This window comes from Schistocerca piceifrons, chromosome 2 (genome assembly GCF_021461385.2).
Source record: "Schistocerca piceifrons isolate TAMUIC-IGC-003096 chromosome 2, iqSchPice1.1, whole genome shotgun sequence".
Lineage (NCBI taxonomy): Eukaryota > Metazoa > Arthropoda > Insecta > Orthoptera > Acrididae > Schistocerca > Schistocerca piceifrons.
This window is the reverse complement of record NC_060139.1, coordinates 617,480,303-617,500,821: the sequence shown is the minus strand read 5'-3', so window position 1 is coordinate 617,500,821 and position 20,519 is coordinate 617,480,303. Positions and strand designations below refer to the sequence as shown.

The 20,519-nt window shown below is 42.8% G+C and overlaps 1 protein-coding gene across 1 annotated transcript in view; it reads right to left on the bottom strand.

The window, feature by feature from the left end:
- The window catches only part of LOC124775667 (brachyurin-like), a 102,362-nt gene that overhangs the window by 62,912 nt on the left and 18,931 nt on the right, over nucleotides 1-20,519 (bottom strand). The window contains exons 4-5 of the mRNA XM_047250495.1: nucleotides 19,021-19,259; nucleotides 5,834-5,932 (exon numbers count right to left, since the gene is read on the bottom strand). Of these exons, the coding sequence (XP_047106451.1) occupies nucleotides 5,834-5,932; nucleotides 19,021-19,259 (338 nt within the window). The remainder of the gene's footprint in view (nucleotides 1-5,833; nucleotides 5,933-19,020; nucleotides 19,260-20,519) is intronic.

Here is a 20,519-nt window from a genome sequence, read left to right as displayed (position 1 = left end):
CTCGCTCGATTTGTGAGTGTAACAGGACGGGTAATGACCTGTGCTGGTACAGGTTACCTTCTGCCACGCGCCTTACGGTGGCTCGCGCATTATCTATGTACATGTAGACGTAGATGATGGTATCTGGACACGCTGTCATCCAGAAATTTGGCTGCATGAACCATGCACTGTGCCACAAGTGTAGGCCAGTGGGTTCAGTATTATGCTGTGCGCGACATTTACTTTGGCTTCGTCGTAGTAATCGACGGCACCGTGACAACTGTGCAGTACGTGAACGTAATTGATGAACACCTGCTTCAATTCATGCTTGACGTCTTCCCTAATGGTGATGGTATATTTCCGCAAGATAACTTGTAGAATTACTTTCCTTAACCACAACTAAAATTCGCGCGAAGTTTTCTTATACACATGGGATTTAAAATCAAAAGAATGAAAATCTTTAATCACACGACATATAAATATCAATGTACAGGATTTCCATAATTACATTTCTACATCTACATTAATACTCTGCAAATCATACTTAAGTTCCTGGTAGAGGATCCATCGAACCACCTTCTCTATTATTCCTATCTCGAACAGCACACGGAAGAAACGAACACCTATCTCTTTCCTTGCGAGCTCCGATTTCCCTTATTTTATGACGATGATCGTTTCTCCCTATGTAGGTCGGAGTCAACAAAATATTTTCGCATTCGGTGCAGGAAGGTGGTGATTGAAATTTCGTTGGAAGATCCGGGCGCAACTAAAAACGTCTTTGTTTTAATGATGTCCACCCCAAATCCTGTATCACGTCAGTGACACTCTCTCCTCTATTTCGGCATTCTACAAAACGTGCTGCTCTTCTTTGAACTTTCTCGATGTACTTCGTTAATCCTATTTGGTAAGGATCCTTGAACGCGCAGCAGTGCTCCAAAAGAGGACGGACCAGCGTAATGCAGGTAGTCTCTTTGGTAATCTGTTACGTTTTCTTTCTGTCAATAAAACGCAGTCTTTCTTTTGCCTTCGCCACAATATTTTCTATGTGTTCTTTCCAATTTAAGTTGTTCGTAACTTTAATTCCTACTTATTTGGTTGAATTCACGACCTTTAGATTTGATTTATCTTGCAGCCGAAGTTTAACGGATTCCATTTAGCACTCATACCAATGACCTCACACTTTTCATTATTTAGAGTCCGTTTCAGAACGCTGTAGAAAGAGAGCCACTGTAGGAGCAGTGGAAACATCATGGGGAAAAAAGCTAACGAAAATTTGACCAAGAGACGGGGCTGTAAATGTCAGAATATGTGTACCAATAGACGCGAGGCACACAGCTGTTCCTCAGTTTATATGAAGATGGTATCTGTTCTTTCGGACATGTTTGAAAGAACAGATACCATTTTCATATACACTACGGGCCATTAAAATTGCTACACCAGGAAGAAATGAAGATGATAAACGGGTATTCATTGGACAAATATATTATACTAGAAGTCACATGTGATTACATTTTCACGCAATTTGGGTGCACAGATAGTGAGAAATCAGTACCCAGAACAACCACCACTGACCGTAATAACGGCCTTGATACGCCTGGGCAATGAGTCAAACAGATCTTGGATGGCATGTACAGGTACAGCTGCCCATGCAGCTTCAAGACGATACCACAGTTCATCAAGAGTAGTGACTGGCGTACTCTGACGAGCCTATTGCTCGGCCACCATTGACCAGACGTTTTCAATTGGTGGGAGATCTGGAGAATGTGCTGGCCAGGGCAGCATTCGAACACTTTTGTTTCCAGAATGGCCCGTACAGGACCTGCAACATGCGGTCGTGCATTATCCTACTGAAATGTAGGGTTTCGCAGGGATCGAATGAAGGCTAGAGCCACGGGTCATAACACATCTGAAATGTAACGTCCACTGTTCAAAGTGCCATCAGTGCGAACAACAAGTGACCGAGACGTGTAACCAATGGCACCCCATACCATCACGCCGGGTGCTACGCCAGTATGGCGATGACGAATACACGCTTCCTATGTGCGTTCACCGCGATGTCGCCAAACACGGATGCGACCACCATGATGCTGTAAACAGGACCTAGATTCATCCGAGAAAATGACGTTTTGCCATTCGTGCACCCAGGTTCGTCGTTGAGTACACCATCGCAGGCGCTCCTGTCTGTGATGCAGCGTCAATTGTAACCGCAGCCATGGTCTCCGAGCTGATAGTCCATGCTGCTGCAAACGTCGTCGAACTGTTCGTACAGATGGTTGTTGTCTTGCAAACGTCCTCATCTGTTGACTCAGGGATCGAGAGGTGGCTGCACGATCCGTTACAGCCATGCGGATAAGATCCCGTCATTTCGACTGCTAGTGATACGAGGCCGTTGGGATCCAGCACGGCGTTCCGTATTACCCTCCTGAACTCACCGATTCCATATTCTGCTAACAGTCGTTGGATCTCGACCAACGCGAGCACCAATGTCGCGATACGATAAACCGCAATCGCGATAGGCTACAATCCGACCTTTATCAAAGTCGGAAACGTGATGGTACGCATTTCTCCTCCTTACTCGAGGCATCACAACGTTTCACCAGGCAACGGCTCTCAACTGCTGTATGTGTATGAGAAATCTGTTGGAAACTTTCCTCATGTCAGCAAGTTGTAGGTGTCGCCACCGGCGCCAACCTTGTGTGAATGCTATGAAAAGCTAATCATTTGCATATCACAGCATGTAGTTTCTGTCGGTTAAATTTCGCGTCTGTAGCACGTCAGCTTCGTGGTGTAGCAATTTTAATGGCCAGTAGTGTAGATAAGGCTTTCCGGCCAATGATCTTCTTCAGTGCGATGCACTCACATTGCCCGAACTCTTACGGGAATCGGAAGATTGACTGCCGTGATTGATGAGTATAGTGGCAGGGGCACTACAAACGTAGTGTTTTGGACAGTAAGCTGCGAAAGTAGGTCTCACGCGGAGCGTGCCAGAGATAAGTCCTTGCAGCCGCACTATCCTCTGTGTCCTCCGTGGCTCAGACGGATAGAGCGTCTCTCATGTAAGCAGGAAATCCCTGGTTCGAGTCGCGGTCGTGGCACACAATTCCAACTGTCCCCGTTGATATTTATCAACGCCTGTAAGCAGCTGAAGGCCTGGATTTCATTGTAATTTCGTTCCTCTGTTTGTGCTCAATTTGCGTGCGAGACGCCCAACATGGCTGTCTCCGTGAAGCACCGCTCGCTGCTGTTAAAGTTCTTTTACGAGAACGGTGATTGTGCGTCAGTGGTTGCGCGGCAGAAGTTCCGGACACTCAAGGACATGAAAACAGGTGTTGGTCTGATGTCTGCTGAGGTCTTGAGAAAATGATTACAAAATTCGAAATGAGAGGTTCTTTTCAAGTTCATGTGGCAGAGGGAAAAAAAGCAGTTGATCCGACGTCAGTCAAAGATGTGCCCACAGCTTTGCAGGAGGGGTCGAGCGTATATTTCCAAACATGTGGTGCACGAGGATATGGCCCAACGTTGGAAATGCCTTGGAGCACAGTACATAAAATCCAACGAAACATTCGGCACTGCTATTCATACAAAATTACCCATGTTCAGAGTTCCTTTTTGCTGACCTACCAGCGACACAAACATTCTTTAAGGACTTTCTTGCACGCATTGAAGTGGACAATGAATATCCATGGACAGACGATGCCCATTTCCATCTCCAAGGGAATGTCAATATGCAGAATTGCAGAATATGAGCAACGGAAAGTCCTCTCACACATCAAACGGTAGTACTTCATTCTGCGAAGGCGACTGTGTGGTGCGGGTATTTATCGTAGGACCGTATGTTTTCGAGGAGAAGAGTCCTATTGGTCCTTTTACCTGTACCGTCACTGGCAAATGGTGACAGTCTCTTGCGCTCCAACGTCGTTCCAACGTTTCAACACCGTTTATAATGGAAATCGTTTCAAATTAGTAAGTTATTGCCCCTCTAGCATGTCTATAGGAACTGTTCACAGATATGAGCTCAAAATTTGCCAAAGAGTTACGCGAATATCCTGTAATGGTAGATTCAGTTCATGATACATTGCTGTAAAATTTGTTGAGATCACTAGACTGTTGACATTTTGAACGGGTACTGTAGAGAGAAAGTAATCATTCAGTTTAAATACATATATCTGTAATGTACAGGGCTAATATAAATTATTCATTTTTTACAAAGTTCACAATTTTCAAAAATATTAAATGTCAACTATGATTGAGTCATGAGTAAAATGGTAAAATCACAGAGTTTACACTGTGTCCACTATTGGCGATATGACGTTGTCTTGACAAAATGATGACAAAGCACGAAAACAGTTTTTTTGTTGGAATATGTGTGATGTTTATGTGTTACAACAATGCAATTTTCATTCACAAGGAATTATCGGAAAGAAGTGCCATGCAACCAGAGCACTGTGCATTGGTATCAACAGTTTACGGACACTGGTTGTCTCTGTAAACAAAAAACTACTGGTTGACCAAGTGTTCCAGATGCAACCATGAAGAGAGTGAGGAAAAGTCTCTTACGCAGTCCTAAAAAAATCAGCGGCCCATGCAAGTCACGAACTTCGAATACCACAGCAAATTCTGGGGAAGATTCTTTGATGGTGGTAACATTTCATACTGCACTGTCTGCAGCTCATGCAACAGTTTAAAATAGCACTTTCTGTTTTGCATCACAATGCAGGTAGCACTTGAGGCGGAACATTTAGTCTCCAAGCTCATATTCAATGATGAAATGCCTTCCATTTATATGGAAAGGTTAATCATTGCAATGTGAGAGTTCAAAAATGGTTCAAATGGCTCTGAGCACTATGGGACTTAACTTCTAAGGTCATCAGTCCCCTAGAACTTAGAACTACTTAAACCTAACTAACCTAAGGACATCACACACATCCATGCCCGAGGCAGGATTCGAACCTGCGACCGTAGTGGTCGCGCGGTTCCAGACTGTAGCGCCTTTAACCGCTTGGCCACCACGGCCGGCGCAATGTGAGAGTGTTAGGCACTGAAACTCCTCATCAAATTGTGGTGCATGAACAAGATTATTGGTATTATCCTCATAAGGGCGCCAATGTTGGTGGCTGCCGCCGCTGTTGTCACCCCTCTACTGAACTCAATGAGAAGAAAATGTCGGAGATGTTCCAATTTCTCCATTTGGCACTCCATTTTCTAGCACCTACAGCTCCATTCACTATCTGAAATTGACAATATGTAAACACTATAAATAAACACATACTAAGCGGAATATTAACACGCAAAACGGAAACGGTACGGTCCTATGCACGAACCTAATACATCCTACAAGCAGCGATCACCTCTCAGCTTGGAGTGCAAGCTCCTGCCGTTTCACTGTGAATTGGACCATTTACATGAAAGGAATCTGTACATACGTCTCTTTGTTTAGCTATTTACAAGAGTGCTGGTCCAAGCTCCTCCTATGAATGTACCTTTATCATGAGACACACTGAATGACATTTTCAAATCGTGAGAACTATACAGTTAGGCTTAGAGCTTCAGGTAGGTGGTTATTTGGTACTGAATCATGTTCACAGGAATGCACAACACCTACAAGATATCATAGTTACCTTCGTCTGTTATATTAGTTGTTTATAAAGTCGACGTCTGAATTATCATCCGTTGACCAATTTCAGGTAGAACACTGTCCAGTTTTAGTGTTTTAGCCAAAGTGGGTAATTACAGTCGTGGATTTTATAAATAAATAATTTTATCGAAGGCGACAATCATGTCTTTTAAAAGAACTGTAGAAAAGTGTTGAGTGGTAGCGTAGCGCCAGGCGTTACAGCTGGCACTCCGTATTCACCGTTGCTTGTGAGGCCCCAACCAGAGACGATTGCGTCCCAGCCGGCGAAGCTCTCGCTGGCCTGTGCCTTCGACGGCAGCCTGATCGGTGTCACGTAATCTGCAGAGAAGAAACAAAGAAGTTGTCATTAGACTCTAGTGTGCTTTGCTGCGGGAAACAGAGTACATCAGTTTCGTGTATAAACTACAGGGACATAAACATCGAAATATATTTGGTAATTGTTCTTTGTGAAATTCCGTAGTCAACGTTTCTCAACAGTCCCCTTTCTAACGTGACCTAGCCTATTTACGTCCTGCTGAGTAGTTAGCATCTTTGACTATAACATGTAAGAAACAAGAGTTCGATTCGCACGACCCGTACGATGGATTTTCGGTTCGTGTGTGGACTAAGTGGAGCTGCACTGACCGTCACGAAGACAACTGCATAGTCGAACCGTGTTGGCAGATTGAAACTGCGTGCCAGACCCGGACACGAACCCGCTACTTTGCCTTTCGTGGACAGTCCTCATACGGACTGACATATCCAAGCACGAATCACGACCAACCCCCACAACTTCCCTTCCGCCAGTATTTGCGACCTACTTTTAAAACTTAACGAGGTGTTCTTGCGTAACCTAATGGACTAGTACTCTTCAAATAGAGGGTATTTCGGAGAAAAAGGGTAGCCACGGCCTAGGATATTATTTCCAGAGTAAATCTTTCACTCTGTAGCGGTGTGTACGGTGGCTGTAAACCTCAAAATTTCGAGTTCTGATCCAGTATACAGTTTTAATCTGTCATGAACTTTCAGAACAACGTTCACTCCAATGCATAACGAAAGATTTATTTTGGAATTCAGGAGATATTTGAAGAACTAGGGGCTTCGACTTGAGGAAGAGAATATTGCGGACCAGGAACGCAATGAGCTGACCTCACACCCCTCGATACAAATACTCTACAAGTGCACAGATGAGCAAAACTCAAGGGCGAAAGTCATTTTCGTATGATGTACCAATGCCAAGTAACATATCCTGATAAAATGTGAACTATGAGTAGAAAGAACTATTGCAATAAGATACGTAAGTGTATTTTCAATAGCAAAGATAAGATCCAGTTATTAACCAACAATGCGTATACAAAATTATCTGTTCTGATTATGACAAATTTTACATTGGCCAGTCAGGAAGAGGCATATCAACTAGCCTGGCTGAACACAAACGCAGCTGGAGGTTGCAGAATTCTAACTCCGTATTTGCTGAGCATGTTCTGAGTGAGGGTCACAACAACCGGCCAGACTCCCACGTCCCTCACTTAGCAAACAAAGGCCAAACACTCAACCTGCTGCAAGCCTTGGAAATTAACAAACATCTAGCTCACCGTCCTGATCTAATCCTAAATGATAAGACACAGCTCAACAGTCCCCCTCTCCTAAACTTCACATAATCATCTCTCTGTTTCATTACTTCCTACACTGTCTGCTCCTACATATTCCAATTTTCCAATATTGATTAAGTTCTTTTATTTTATTGAAACTGTCTACGTCATCCATGTCAATTGTTAAGGCTTTCTTCAAAATGGTAACTGTTAATCTTTCCATGTTTAATACCTTTTGCAGTTGTCTCATCAAATATTTTTTTATTTTACTTCGTTCATTTATTTAAAGCGACTGTTACATAGTCACAGTTTTGAGTGTAATGTTAATGTTTTTCCTGTTTGCTCCTTTTGTGTTCGTGTATTGCTGAGCCTTTTTTTTTTTCTTTTTTAATGCAGTACCACCACACTTTCAAAGATTGCATTAACGGTGTGTTCCATCACATTCCCCCATTTTCCTGCATTTATTCGTTTCTGTTTATCTTACTGATATTCCTTAAGTTCTTTATATATTCTGTAGCTACATTGATAATTCTTTCTTCTTTTAATTGGTTTGTGTAGCACTCGCCATGTTTTACACCTCCTGAAGTAGGCTTGTCAAGTACTAATTTTATTTTATTAGTTTTGTTTATTGATAGAAACTGTCATGTTGGCATATTGTTCCTACTTTGTGTTAAAGTTTTCTACCTGTCTACTACGATTTTATTTTTATTTATTTACATTTCAAATGTTTTACTTTTTATATTGCATTACCATCAAACTGTCAAAGATGTTACTTACTGAATGTTTCTGCTTCAATTTAGACGTGTAACTTCTCTTCCAATATTGTTTACGAACATTGTAACTTCTTTGGTGACAATTCTCAGTAACTGTCTGAAGATGGCCTTGTAAGCCAAAAACCGGTTAAAACAATAAAAATAATATTGTAGAACAAAAGCAAACTAGTGCTTTTCATTTATTAGTATCTGAAAGAAATACGTAGTGAGAGGAACAAATATTACATTTGTATTCCAATACGATAATTTCACTGATGTCATCGCGACTCATGACGGACCCGTGGATATTTAAAAATGCCGAACATCATCATTAATAGCGTGTGTGATCATCGATGACAGCAGTGCATGCTCCTCAACGTGCTCCCATGCTGGCCACAAAGTTGGTAAGGGGGTCACGTGACTGGGCGTTCCGTTTCTCCACCTGCGCGACTGACAACGGCTGGATTGTCGTTGGTGCATTTGGACATACTGCAAAGTGTCTCCCCTAAGTATCCCACACGTGCTTGAGGGAGACGGTCAGGCCAGTCCAGTCAGAGAGTAGCTTCTCGTTCTGAGAGCTCCTCAACCTGCGTAGCTCGACGCGGTCGCAAGTTGCCATCCATAAAAACGAATTCAAGGCAGACTGGACTGCTGAAAATACGGACATGGGGGCGGGGTACAGGGTCACAATAAAGTAAATTGAGGAATGTACAGTGTTGAAATATTTGGAGGTTAGTACCCCCACGTAATGTTATGCATCTCCACACTGTCAACACCTGCACCACCAAAACGATCATCGTCGACAGTGGTGAACGTATCCTCATTTACTGCACGCAGGAACAATCTACTGCAGCACCTCCACATGGACCAACGACCGCCCGGCAGTTGTCAACCATAGTGGTTGAGGAAAAGTAACGCCCTGCCAGAAGAACCTCTTACCAACCTTACGATTAGTGTGAGAGCACGTTGCAAACATTCATTTCTGCCATTGGTGATCACTCACCCTCTTAAGAACCATGTCCCGCCTTTTGTAATTTCCAGGGAACTATTATGAATCGCGGTGGATCAGTGAAACTATTGTCTTAGAATGAAAGTGTAATTTCTGTTCGTCTCATTGCGTACTTCTTTCAGATACCTTACACACCATATTATAGCAGTTCTTTCTATGCGCTGTCCACTTGGTCAAGCTATGTTATTTGGCAGTGACACATCATGCGAAAGTTGCTTACGTCTGGCCCACTGGTGTACGTCATTGTTCACAGGTGGTGACACATCGGTGAATCATGAAATCGTTATTATTGTTATTACTATTATAATGTTTGCTCCCTCCCCCAATTATTTCCTTAATCAAAAAACGTGTACTGGTACGTGACTCGAGGCCAATGACAGGCTCTTAGAAGATGATTGCTCTTGACGTTCAGCTGCATCGACCAAAATGTAGCAGACTGACGAATTCCAATTAGTCTTCCGAGTTTGATGTCGTGTATATATAAATGAGAGAGGAAGGGATCATCTGTCTATAATAGAAACAGAATCATCTTTATTATCATAAATCATCCACATATAAATTACCCACTGAGATAAGCAAACGAACATTTCAAAAACGGACAAGGGATTGTAACTGTGAAATCTAACTTTGGTACGGGTTAATGAGTACGATAAAAACATGATTATGAGAATAAATCGTCGATATGGTCAATGATTGAAAGAATGGTTATTGGTTTAGAGAATTAACCCGTAAAGACAAATACGAACACCAGTAAGATCGGCAGTGTGCTTGATGGAAGCAACGAACTGGATGCGAAATGTTAAAACTGCGCAGTTAGTCACTGATGGCAATTAACTAATATCGTGCTCCTACCGTATTGGCGACCATTCTTACTACACTCATGCAGTGCGACGGTGGAAGGCAGTGACAGTAACGACTGGGAATTCTGTCCAGCTCACTCTGTGTACTCACTACTATGCTACATCCTTCTATACTACAGCTAGTCTCCTCTGGCAGCAAATCATTACTCTTTGATCAGTGGCCTATAATTGTTCCCTGACTTAACACTCTGAAACTTAGTTGTTTCTGGCAAAATACGAGTAGGAATCTCGCCGACGCCTAGCAGCAGACTTCCCGAGGTCTGACCTTACTATTATTAACCAGTGGTGTGGTGTGATGGGGAAGCCAGAAAAACTCTCCCACTCTATGGCAAAGTTCTGAAGCTGATTAATTGAAAGGCATACAAGAAGACACACACGAGAAATCGTGAACTCAACAGAAATAAACACTACGAGCCAGTCAGAAAGCCTGTTACAACGATGTAAAATGAACGTTCTTCCGTGGCATGGCTGCCAAGGCAAATGGTGATTCTCATGCTGCACCACCTCTGAAGGGCTGCACTTGGCTTAGATTTTTATCTGTCTTATTAGGATTCTTCGCTGTTTCTCGAACAATGCTGCTTTTTGGCAGATATAGCGAATTCCACTTTCGACTGCCTGCACTGAAAGTCAACCCTCAGCAAGGGAACACATTTCTCCCAGCGGTCTTAAGTGAAGTTCTATGTTTCCCCATCTTTCAGGCCTGCAGAAAAAATAACAAAGACCTCATCATAATAAAAGAAAGGAAGGAAAGAAGCAATTGACTCGGCAGTCACTGGTAGTACTAAATACAGTCTGCAGTTACATGCGGATCAAGATATCTACTATATTGACCAATGGGGATGGCATATATCATCATGATGGTCTTGCGGTTCTAGGCGCTACAGTCTGGAGCCGAGCGACCGCTATGGTCGCAGGTTCGAATCCTGCCTCGGGCATGGATGTGTGTGATGTCCTTAGGTTAGTTAGGTTTAATTAGTTCTAAGTTCTAGGCGACTGATGACCTGAGAAGTTAAGTCGCATAGTGCTCAGAGCCATTTGAACCATATCATCATGATATATGTTCTGTGAGAGTTTTGGGGAAAAAGTGCCATGTAACAATTGACCGTATGTTAATCTCTTACTTCTCTTTCACACTGATCACTGCCATCACTGTGTATCATGTAATCTGGTCAGCCTCATACATAATTGCCACTAAAATTTAGCACAATACAGAACTGGAATAGGAGTATAGACATTACACAGCAGGACTCTAAATAGCGATTCTTTTGGTATTATTAACTTTTATTAGATAGGACCAAACAGTTCAGTCGGCCTCTGTCCAGTTTATGGGTTGTTTAGCCCATTGAATTCATGCAGCTTTAGGTACCAGAGTGAGCAATAGTTCCTTCTGCGAGGTTCCCGGCTTGATATGTTGCATGGACTTTCTTCACAGTATTTGCTTAAGAACTGCTTGAGATGGACCTGCACTTACTGACAGCACAATGTTAGTCGGGCTAGGAACTTTTTGCTTCTGACATTAATATCCAGTCCCCTGCCAGTTAGGATTATTCTATAACCACTGAGCTTAGGAAATGCTACATCGCTGCAATTGGTGCACCATCCCTTGAGGACATGCTAAAAATTTCGCAGTGATACATAAACAAATTGGGAATTTTTGTTCACTGCTTGATTATGGCATGCAGAATCACGGTATCTCCTTTCTGCAAGTTTGCAATGATTCCACCCTGTCTCGTCTGATGTCATGCAATCGAGTGGTACATACACACTGCTTCACTGCCACGGCACATCAAGGTGGAGGGTCACATGGCCTTCTGGTATCAATTCTACACCACCACATGCTCCTAAGTGACCAGCGTGCTCTTTTATGTGGGTCGCTAATTATTGTGGGTGAACTTTACAACTTATCATACCACTCTCTTATAACTACCTCTACAATAGACGAACTGCAACACAGATCGTACCTGAACATACATTTACTGTGTGATGCATGGAAGAAGTTACTTATGTGTTAAAAGTCCATTCATCGAAGTAACGTTGGAAAAATAACTGCATAGATGCCTCTGGGCGAGATATAATTAACCTTACTCACTGTCTCGAGGGAGTAATATGTAGGGATTCTGGACAACATTGTATACCAGGGACTGAAACTGCCTCTCTACATCTACATCTACATCCATACTCCGCAAGCCACCTGACGGTGTGTGGCAGAGGGAATCTTGAGTAACTCTATCGGTTCTGCCTTCTATTCCTGTCTCGTATTGTTCGTGGAAAGAAAGATGGTCGGTATGCCTCTGTGTGGGCTCTAACCTCTTTGATTTTATCCCCATGGTCTCTTCTCGAGATATACGTAGGAGGGAGCAATATACTGCTAGACTCCTCGGTGGAGGTATGTTCTCGAAACTTCAACAAAAGCCCGTAGCGAGCTACTGAGCGTCTGAGCGTCTCTCTTGCAGAGTTCTCCACTGGAGTTTATCTATCATCTCCGTAACGCTTTCACGATTACTAAATGATCCTGTAACGAAGCGCGCTGCTCTCCATTGGATCTTCTCTATCTCTTCTATCAGCCCTATCTGGTACGGATCCCACACTGGTGAGCAGTGGGCGAACAAGTGTACTGTAACCTACTTCCTTTGTTTTCAGACTGCATTTCCTAAGGATTCTTCCAATGAATCTCAGTCTGAGATCTGCTTTACCGACGATTGATTTTATATGATCATTCTATTTTAAATCACTTCTAATGCCTACTCCAAGATAATTTATGGAATTAACTGCTTCCAGTTGCTGACCTGCTATATTGTAGCTAAATGATAAAGGGTCTTTCTTTCTGTGTATTCGCAGCACATTACACTTGTCTACATTGAGATTCAATTGCCATTCCCTGCACCATGCGTCAATTCGTTGCAGATCCTCCAGAATTTCAGTACAATTTTTAATTGTTACAACCTCTCGATATACTACAGCATCATCCGCGAAAGCCTTAATGAACTTCCGATGTTATCCACAAGGTCATTTATATATATTGTGAATAGCAACGGCCCTACGACACTCCCCTGCGGCACACCTGAAATCACCCTCACTTCGGAAGACTTCTGTCCATTGAAAATGACATGCTGCGTTCTGTTAACTAGGAACTCTTCAATACAATCACATAATTGATCTGATAGTCCATATGCTCTTACTTTGTTCATGAAACGACTGTGGGGAACTGTATCAGACGACTTGCGAAAGTCAAGAAACACGGCATCTACGTGGGAACCAGTTTCTATGGCCCTCTGAGTCTCGTGGACGAATAGCGCGAGCTGGGTTTCACATGATCGTCTTTTTCGAAACCCATGCTGATTCCTACAGGTAGATTTCTAGTCTCCAGAAAAGTCATTATACTCGAACATAATATGTGTTCCAAAATTCTACAATTGATCGACGTAAGAGATATAGGTCTATAGTTCTGCACATCTGTTGGACGTCCCTTCTTGAAAACGGGGATGACCTGTGCCCTTTTCCAATCTTTTAGAACGCTACGCTCTTCTAGAGAGCTACGGTACACTGCTGCAAGAAGAGGGGCAAGTTCCTTCGCGTACTCTGTATAAAATTGAACTGGTATGCCATCAGGTCCAGCGGCCTTTCCTAGCAGATTTTCGTGATATACGAGTATACGGTTTCCTTCTTCAAGTCTCTGCCTTTCAGTATTACCTCAAAAACACTCCCGCAAAACCCGGCAAGTCTGTCAACACTCACGCTGTCCTTATACAATCGTCATGAACTGTATTAGTCCAAGCTGTTATGGATCTAAGTGATATTAGTAGTATTCCGTTCTAGCTGAGATAAATTTTTTATAAGTATTATAGCCCTACTTTTGAATCGAGAGCTACAATTCGAATTGTATGTAACTGATACTCTGTGGTTATGCCACTTCATTCTATCACAGTATCCATAAGATACTATGTCCGGCTTGCTGACTGCTAACTGTCGAAAGTACGGTGTTCATTGATAAGGCAATAGCCATTTCAAGTGGTGGAAACAATTTTCAGTGTCTTTATTTGACGGGAAAGGGAAGATAAGATGGTAGTGTATCGTATCTGATCTCGTGAGTATACATGCAGGCAGTGGATCAAATATCAAACCCCTATTCAATGTTTCTAAGACTGAGACATTTATAACAGCAATAGTCAGAAAAATTTCATTAGTCACAATACTTTTGTAAACATCCACTTGGGGTGAGCAGTCAGATAGGCACATAGGCACATATCCTTTTCAACAAAAGAAATCTGTAAGAGAAAGTAGTGGAGTGTTCTTGCTGATGCTAGGTAATTTTGTGTGCGTCCGAACTTTTCAGACAGATTCTAGTCAAAAAGGTAATGCAGTAGAGTGTTTGTAATAATCATGTATTGCCGAACGTTTAATACTTCAAAGTCATCATTTCGTTCCTTAGTCGTTGCTTTTCTTAGATTATCAATCTCAATAACAAAATTTTAAGGCAGGGTAACAGCAATCACTATTCCAGAGGCTAGTTGACTTATTGAAATGTTATCTAAATGATAATTTGTTCCCTTTCAGCCACTATTCAAATTTCGGCTATGCAGCCATTTTTCATCTGCTTCATTACTACCCTACTGAAAATAAGGAAGCACTTGACAAATAGCTGGAATACTGCCGAAAAGGAAATAAAACAAGTCAAATGGCGAGTAAGTCATCATGTATATAATTCCACATGACGGTGACTCCCAAAAGTAGGAAAAAAATTAAATATTGCTTTGCACTGAAAAAGTTAATTGTTTCTCTAACTACGTAAATTCTTTGTTTCTTTTATGACTAATGGTAGTGACAGGGAAATATTTTGCGTGGGCATTCACTAACATTCATGTACGATTGGTTAGGCTTTCATTATGCTGAGACCTTGAAAGTTGTTGTAATTTGTCAACTTACATAATCTTCTACTCGCAAGCAATCCTTGCTGCCATAGCTACACTTACTGATCAGTTTTCCGTGTACTTACTGGCGCTTCTGCTATACTAGTTTGTCTTGGTCAAGACCTTTGCGGCAAGAGCGGACACAGCCATTGGGAACTGAGAGCACTGCTAAGGCTCACATGGAATACAAGTGTGAAGTAAAATAAAACAACCCCCTTCATTCCTTTCCTTTTGACTCAGTTCTGGAGTGAGTGTGTGCTTTTGCTTGTGAGTGATATGGTGTGCTAATTAGAGTGGGCTGCATTGAATTATACTGAGAAATATGGAGAGTGATGTATGAAAGCCGCCTAACTTTACTACTTAGAAGTAATACCGAGTTTTGTACGTAACATCTCTCTATGTGTCTGTACTGGAGGACGAGGTAATGTTTTCTAAATTTACGAATTACGTGTGCCAAATTTGAAAAGGAAAATTTCAAGGTTACTAAAATAGAACGAACTGCGGAGTGGTATGTGATTATGATTAATGTGGGGCAGTTTACGTTCTCTTTACATGCTGTTTTCGATAGCAATCCAGTTCACAAAGTCAGTATTTCATTAATCAAAGGCGTTCTGCAATTTGTAGTTTTCACTACTAGCCAATAGAGCAGGTCTTTGTATGGTACTGGCTCATATTCCAAATGGCTCATGTAGTATTAATCTTATTGTTTCTATGTAAAACATCAGCATTCTTTGGCCTTCAATATTCACAAGAAAAAAGAGAATTTCATACCTTTATTTCCATTAAGTTTCTTTTATCAATTTAATTAAATGAAATATACTTTTCCTGACCGTGGCACTGAGCAACCATTAGGTCACATACTAATGGCTTGTACAGGAATAGTAAGAGTAATGATCTTGTGCTTCCAGCTCAATTGTTACTTCAATTGTAGCCATTTCTGATGTTAGACAAACTCCACACACAGAAAGGATTTCTATAATGTTAACAATTTGTTTTCAGTTTCCTGAAGTGATGTTGGCCTCCCATTCACCTATTGAAATATAAGATACCTGTGATTACTAAACGTCACCAGATGCTGTCATTTTGTTATGTAAACGCATATTCGTGGTGGAATATTAACTTAGACTGATTATTGTATAACAAACAGTATTAGACACAATTAATCTATAAATGACAGTGCTGCAATAGAATTCTATAGATAATGTAACAATGTGATATAAACAATTTTAACAATACTAGACTTCAGTGCACATTGGGAACACCTTTTTTACATATAATGATAAAGCATTGGAATTAACAGGATTATAAGGAATGAGAATACCAATTTACTTCCAGTGAGAAGTGACACATTTCAGTATCAGTAGTTAAGGAGCTACATCTGATGAAACTTAGCTTTAGGAAAACTCTTTATTACATAATATAACCGATTAAAAATAATGATCTATTTTCTGCTGTGTCTCTTACCACGTATAAACTGTTATATATAAATAGTTCTCTGTCATAAATTACATACTACGTACCAACATGTGATTATTGTCGTGGCCTTGTCGTGGCATGTAATACCATCTTACAGTGCATGTGTTTTTAAGATGTACTCTATAACGTCTGATAGACATGTATGTATGCATTCATCTTTATCAGTTCATTGTGCAGCTGGAGTCTGATAATATTCGCAGTTGCGAATATATTTCTCATATCTTGAGAAAGGCGCTTTCAGTTGTGAATCTAGGAATATGCTACTACTCCCTATGCACAGCTGCAGTAGGTATCGTGAGGAAAAGATTAGAATAATTACAACATGCACAGCGGCATTTAACATTTATTCTTCCCGAAGTCCTTAATTGGATAGAACGTGAAGAAATACTAACAAATGATACACTGGGAAGCATCCTTGGCAGGCACTTCACAGTGATTTTCAGACTACGGATGTGGATGAAGATGTATGCATCCTGTCCGAAGCTGTGAAAGTTCCCGCTCACTTGTGAAATATGCGTTGAGGCAAAAACAATGATACACCACGAAGGAGTCATTCGAATGGTACGGGAATCCGTAGATGTGATGGACATGTGCGGCCATCACATGATTACACATCCAGAAAAACTGGACGATTTATTCAAGAGAAAGAGTTTCACTAATTGAGCAAGGCTTTAACGTACTGGTTGACCTCTGGACTTATGCTAGCAGTTATTCGATTTGGCACTGATTGATATTCTTTGAAGTCCTCCTGTGAGATATCGTGCCAAATTCTGTACAGTAGGTGCGTTATGTCTTCAAAATCCAGAGCTGGTTGGATGGATTGGCCTATAATGTTCCGAAAGTTCTCAATTAGGGAGAGCTTTCTGGCTAAGGTAGGGTTTGGCAAACACGCAGGCAACAGTAGAAACTCTCGCATTGTGTGGGGGGCATTATCTGGATGAAGTGTAAGCCTGGGATGGCTTGTCCTGAAGAGCAACAAAACAGGCTGTAGAATATCGTCGGCGTACCACAGTACTGTGAAAGTGCCGTAGACGTCGACCAAAGGCGTCCTGCTATGAAATGAAATCGCAGCTTGGACCATCACACTTGGCTGTCGCGCCAAGTCAGGCGGCTGTCCCACTGCTGATTGTTGTGTCTCCAGACATGTCTTCGATGAATGAGATTTCCACTCTGCAGCGGAGTGTGCGCTGATATGAAACTTCCTGGCAAATTAAAACTGTGCATCGCCTATCGAGTGGGCGGTCTGGCACACAGTTTTATTCTCCCAGGAAGTTTCATATCAGCGCACACTCCGCTGCAGAATGAAAATCTCATTCTGGAAACGTCCCCCAGTCTGTGGCAAAGCCATGTCTCCGCAATGTCCATTCTTCCAGGATTACCAGTTCTGCAAGTTTCGCAAGACAGCTTCTGTGAAGTTTGGAAGGTAGGAGACGAGGTACTGGTGGAAGTAAAGCTGTGAGAACGGCTCGTGAGTCGTGCTTGAGTATCTCGATGGTAGAGCGTTTACCCGCGAAAGGCAAAGCCCCAACTTCGAGTCTCGGTCCTCCATCCAGTTTTAATCTGCCAAGAAGTTTCATGCCTTCGATGGTCGTCGGGGCTTAATTCGAAGCGGGATTCGTCACTGAAGGCAGTTCTACTCTAGTCAGTAAGAATGTAGGTCGAAGACATGCCTGGGGATGTCCCACACAGCCGTGGGATACCAAGCTGATTATCGCCCGCTATATGGCACAACATCCAGGTGTGAGGGTCCAGGGTGCGATTTTATTTCATAGCAGGACACCATTGGTCGACGTCTACCTGTACAATAAAGCTGCACGCTAACGATATTCTACAGTCTGTTTTGTAGCGCTTCAAGACAAGACATCCCGGCCTTACATTACATCTAGGTAATGTCCATCCGCACACGGCGAGAGTTTCTGCTGCTTGTCTTCGTGGTTGTGAAACCCTAACTTGGCCAGATAGGTCGCCGGGTACCTCCACAATAGACAACGTTTGGTACATTATGGACAGCGCCCTCCAACCAGCTTAGGGACCTTACGATCTCAAGCGTCAGTTGGACAGAATTTGATACAATATCCCTCAGATGGACTCAAACAGCTCTGTCAATCAATCCCAAGCCGAACAAATGGCTAAATGAGGACCAGAGGTGGCCTAATGCGCTACTGACTTGCTCAATTTATAAAACTCTTTCTCTTGAACAAGTCATCCCGTTTTTCTGAAATTGTAATCATGTGTTTGTCTGCACAAGTGCTCCACCTCTACCGATTTCCGTGCCATTCGGACAATTGCTTCGTGGTGAGTCTATTTTCTTTGAGTGTATTTCAGTACCCGCCAGGTTAGCCGAGAGCGCTAATGCGCTGCTTTCTGGACTCGGGTAGAGGCGCCGGCCCCAGATCGAATCAGCCCAGCGGATTAACAATATGGGCCAGTGCGCCGGCCAGCCAGGATGTGGTTTTTAGGTGGTTTTACACATCCCACTAGGTGAATACCGGGCTGGTCCCCACGTCTCGCCTCAGTTACTCGATTCGCAGACATCTGAACACGTTTGCACTATCCCATGGATTACACTCGACGCAGACAGCTGAGGTACACTGGGTGGGGTGGCGGCAGGAAGGGCATCCAGCAACCCCTTAACATTTACATTGCCAAATACGTACCTAAGCACGCCGACCCTGCCCAACCGCGGGATGAGGGCGCATGCGATAGATAGATAGATAGATTGTATTTCAGTACACGAAAGGCCAAACACACCTTCGATACTCAATGTCACTCGTAGGTACATTTTACTTTCGTTGTGTCCTAGGGTAGTGCCTCGAGGCTTGGCAACTAACAGTTTGGGATGATTCCACATAATGCAGCTGCATCATCAACAGGTGCGTCCGTGTACTCACCCGTGATGGTGATGGGCTGCGACCACCTGACGAGGCCGACGTCATAGAAGGCAGCGTTGTCGTCCGGCGTGTAGAAGCCGCTGTGCCTGATGGTGTCAGTCGTCGCGAACGACTGGCTGTTGTCTCCTGAGGTGGGGCGCGAGTACGTCGAGCCCAGCAGCACCGTGAAGTAGCTGCCGCTGCAAGGTGGAATCGTCAGAACACGCATGCTGCTCTCCGCGGGGTCACGAGCCACTAAATATGTATTTGTTTACGCTTAGGTTCATAACGACAAACAGTACTACATATTGTAATGGAACAGCTCCACTTTACTCGACGTGCCATTATAGGACGCGTAACGGAGTGAACGTACGAGGACTAACCATAAATGTGAAATATCACTTGGAAAAAAATTGTTACATAATTAATACTTGTTTGTTAGCCTGTATATGTCTGCAGTCGTTATACACATTGAAACCCCGTGCCCGTACTACGACTTCTACGACCTTCTGTACTGACCTGACACATCTCTGTCATTTCCTCTGCTGTCGAAAACTGCACGGTACTTCTTTTTATCAATGGGCTTCGTCATTTAGTTTTGGGCTCTCTAGCGGCGTTCCACGGTGCTGTGGCGCAGAGACTTCCTTGAGTTTCGTACAAAAAATTGATTACCTAACTTTTTCCGGAATGGTAATAAAAACTTAATGGTTAATCCACGTAGTGTACAATAGCATTTCCACCGCTTATACTCCATTCATGGATTGTATGTGGGAAAAGACTCTGAGCACTATGGGACTTAACATCTGAGGTCATCAGTCCCCTGGAACTTAGAACTACTTAAACCTAACTAACCGAAGGACATCACACACATCCATGCCCGAGGCAGGATTCGAACCTGCGACCTTAGCGGTCGCGCGGTTCCAGACTGAAGCACCTAGAACCGATCGGCCACGGCGGCCGGCGCACCCCTCTGTATGAACCCAAAATTCTCTACTCGTAATTTAATGACCATCGTGCGAAACGTACACTGTGTAACAAAATGACACCGACAAATATCGGAGTAGTACAAGGGATATTCCGAGGAACAAATTAAGGATATGAACCCATGTCCAGAAACTTCGTCTAACGACGCTACAGAGCGATGAAGTATTAAGGATTAACATCTGCCTCTAGGCTACCCCTAACGCAGTACTGTTGCGGCGGACATGTACACGTTAAACGCCATTTAACGATATGGATGATTTTAGGATAACATGGCATAATATTTGTACGTACTTTGATCGTGGCACACGGAGCTTATTCCAGTCCATATTGTCATCCATCATACACTGTAGGCCTCACGCTTTTGTGTAGCACGAGTAATACATGAGAAAAAAGAACTTTTTAAGCAACACGTTGTACTCCGTATTATAGATGTTGAAAGGATTCCTCAGGCTTTTAGATTTAATACTTTGAACTGT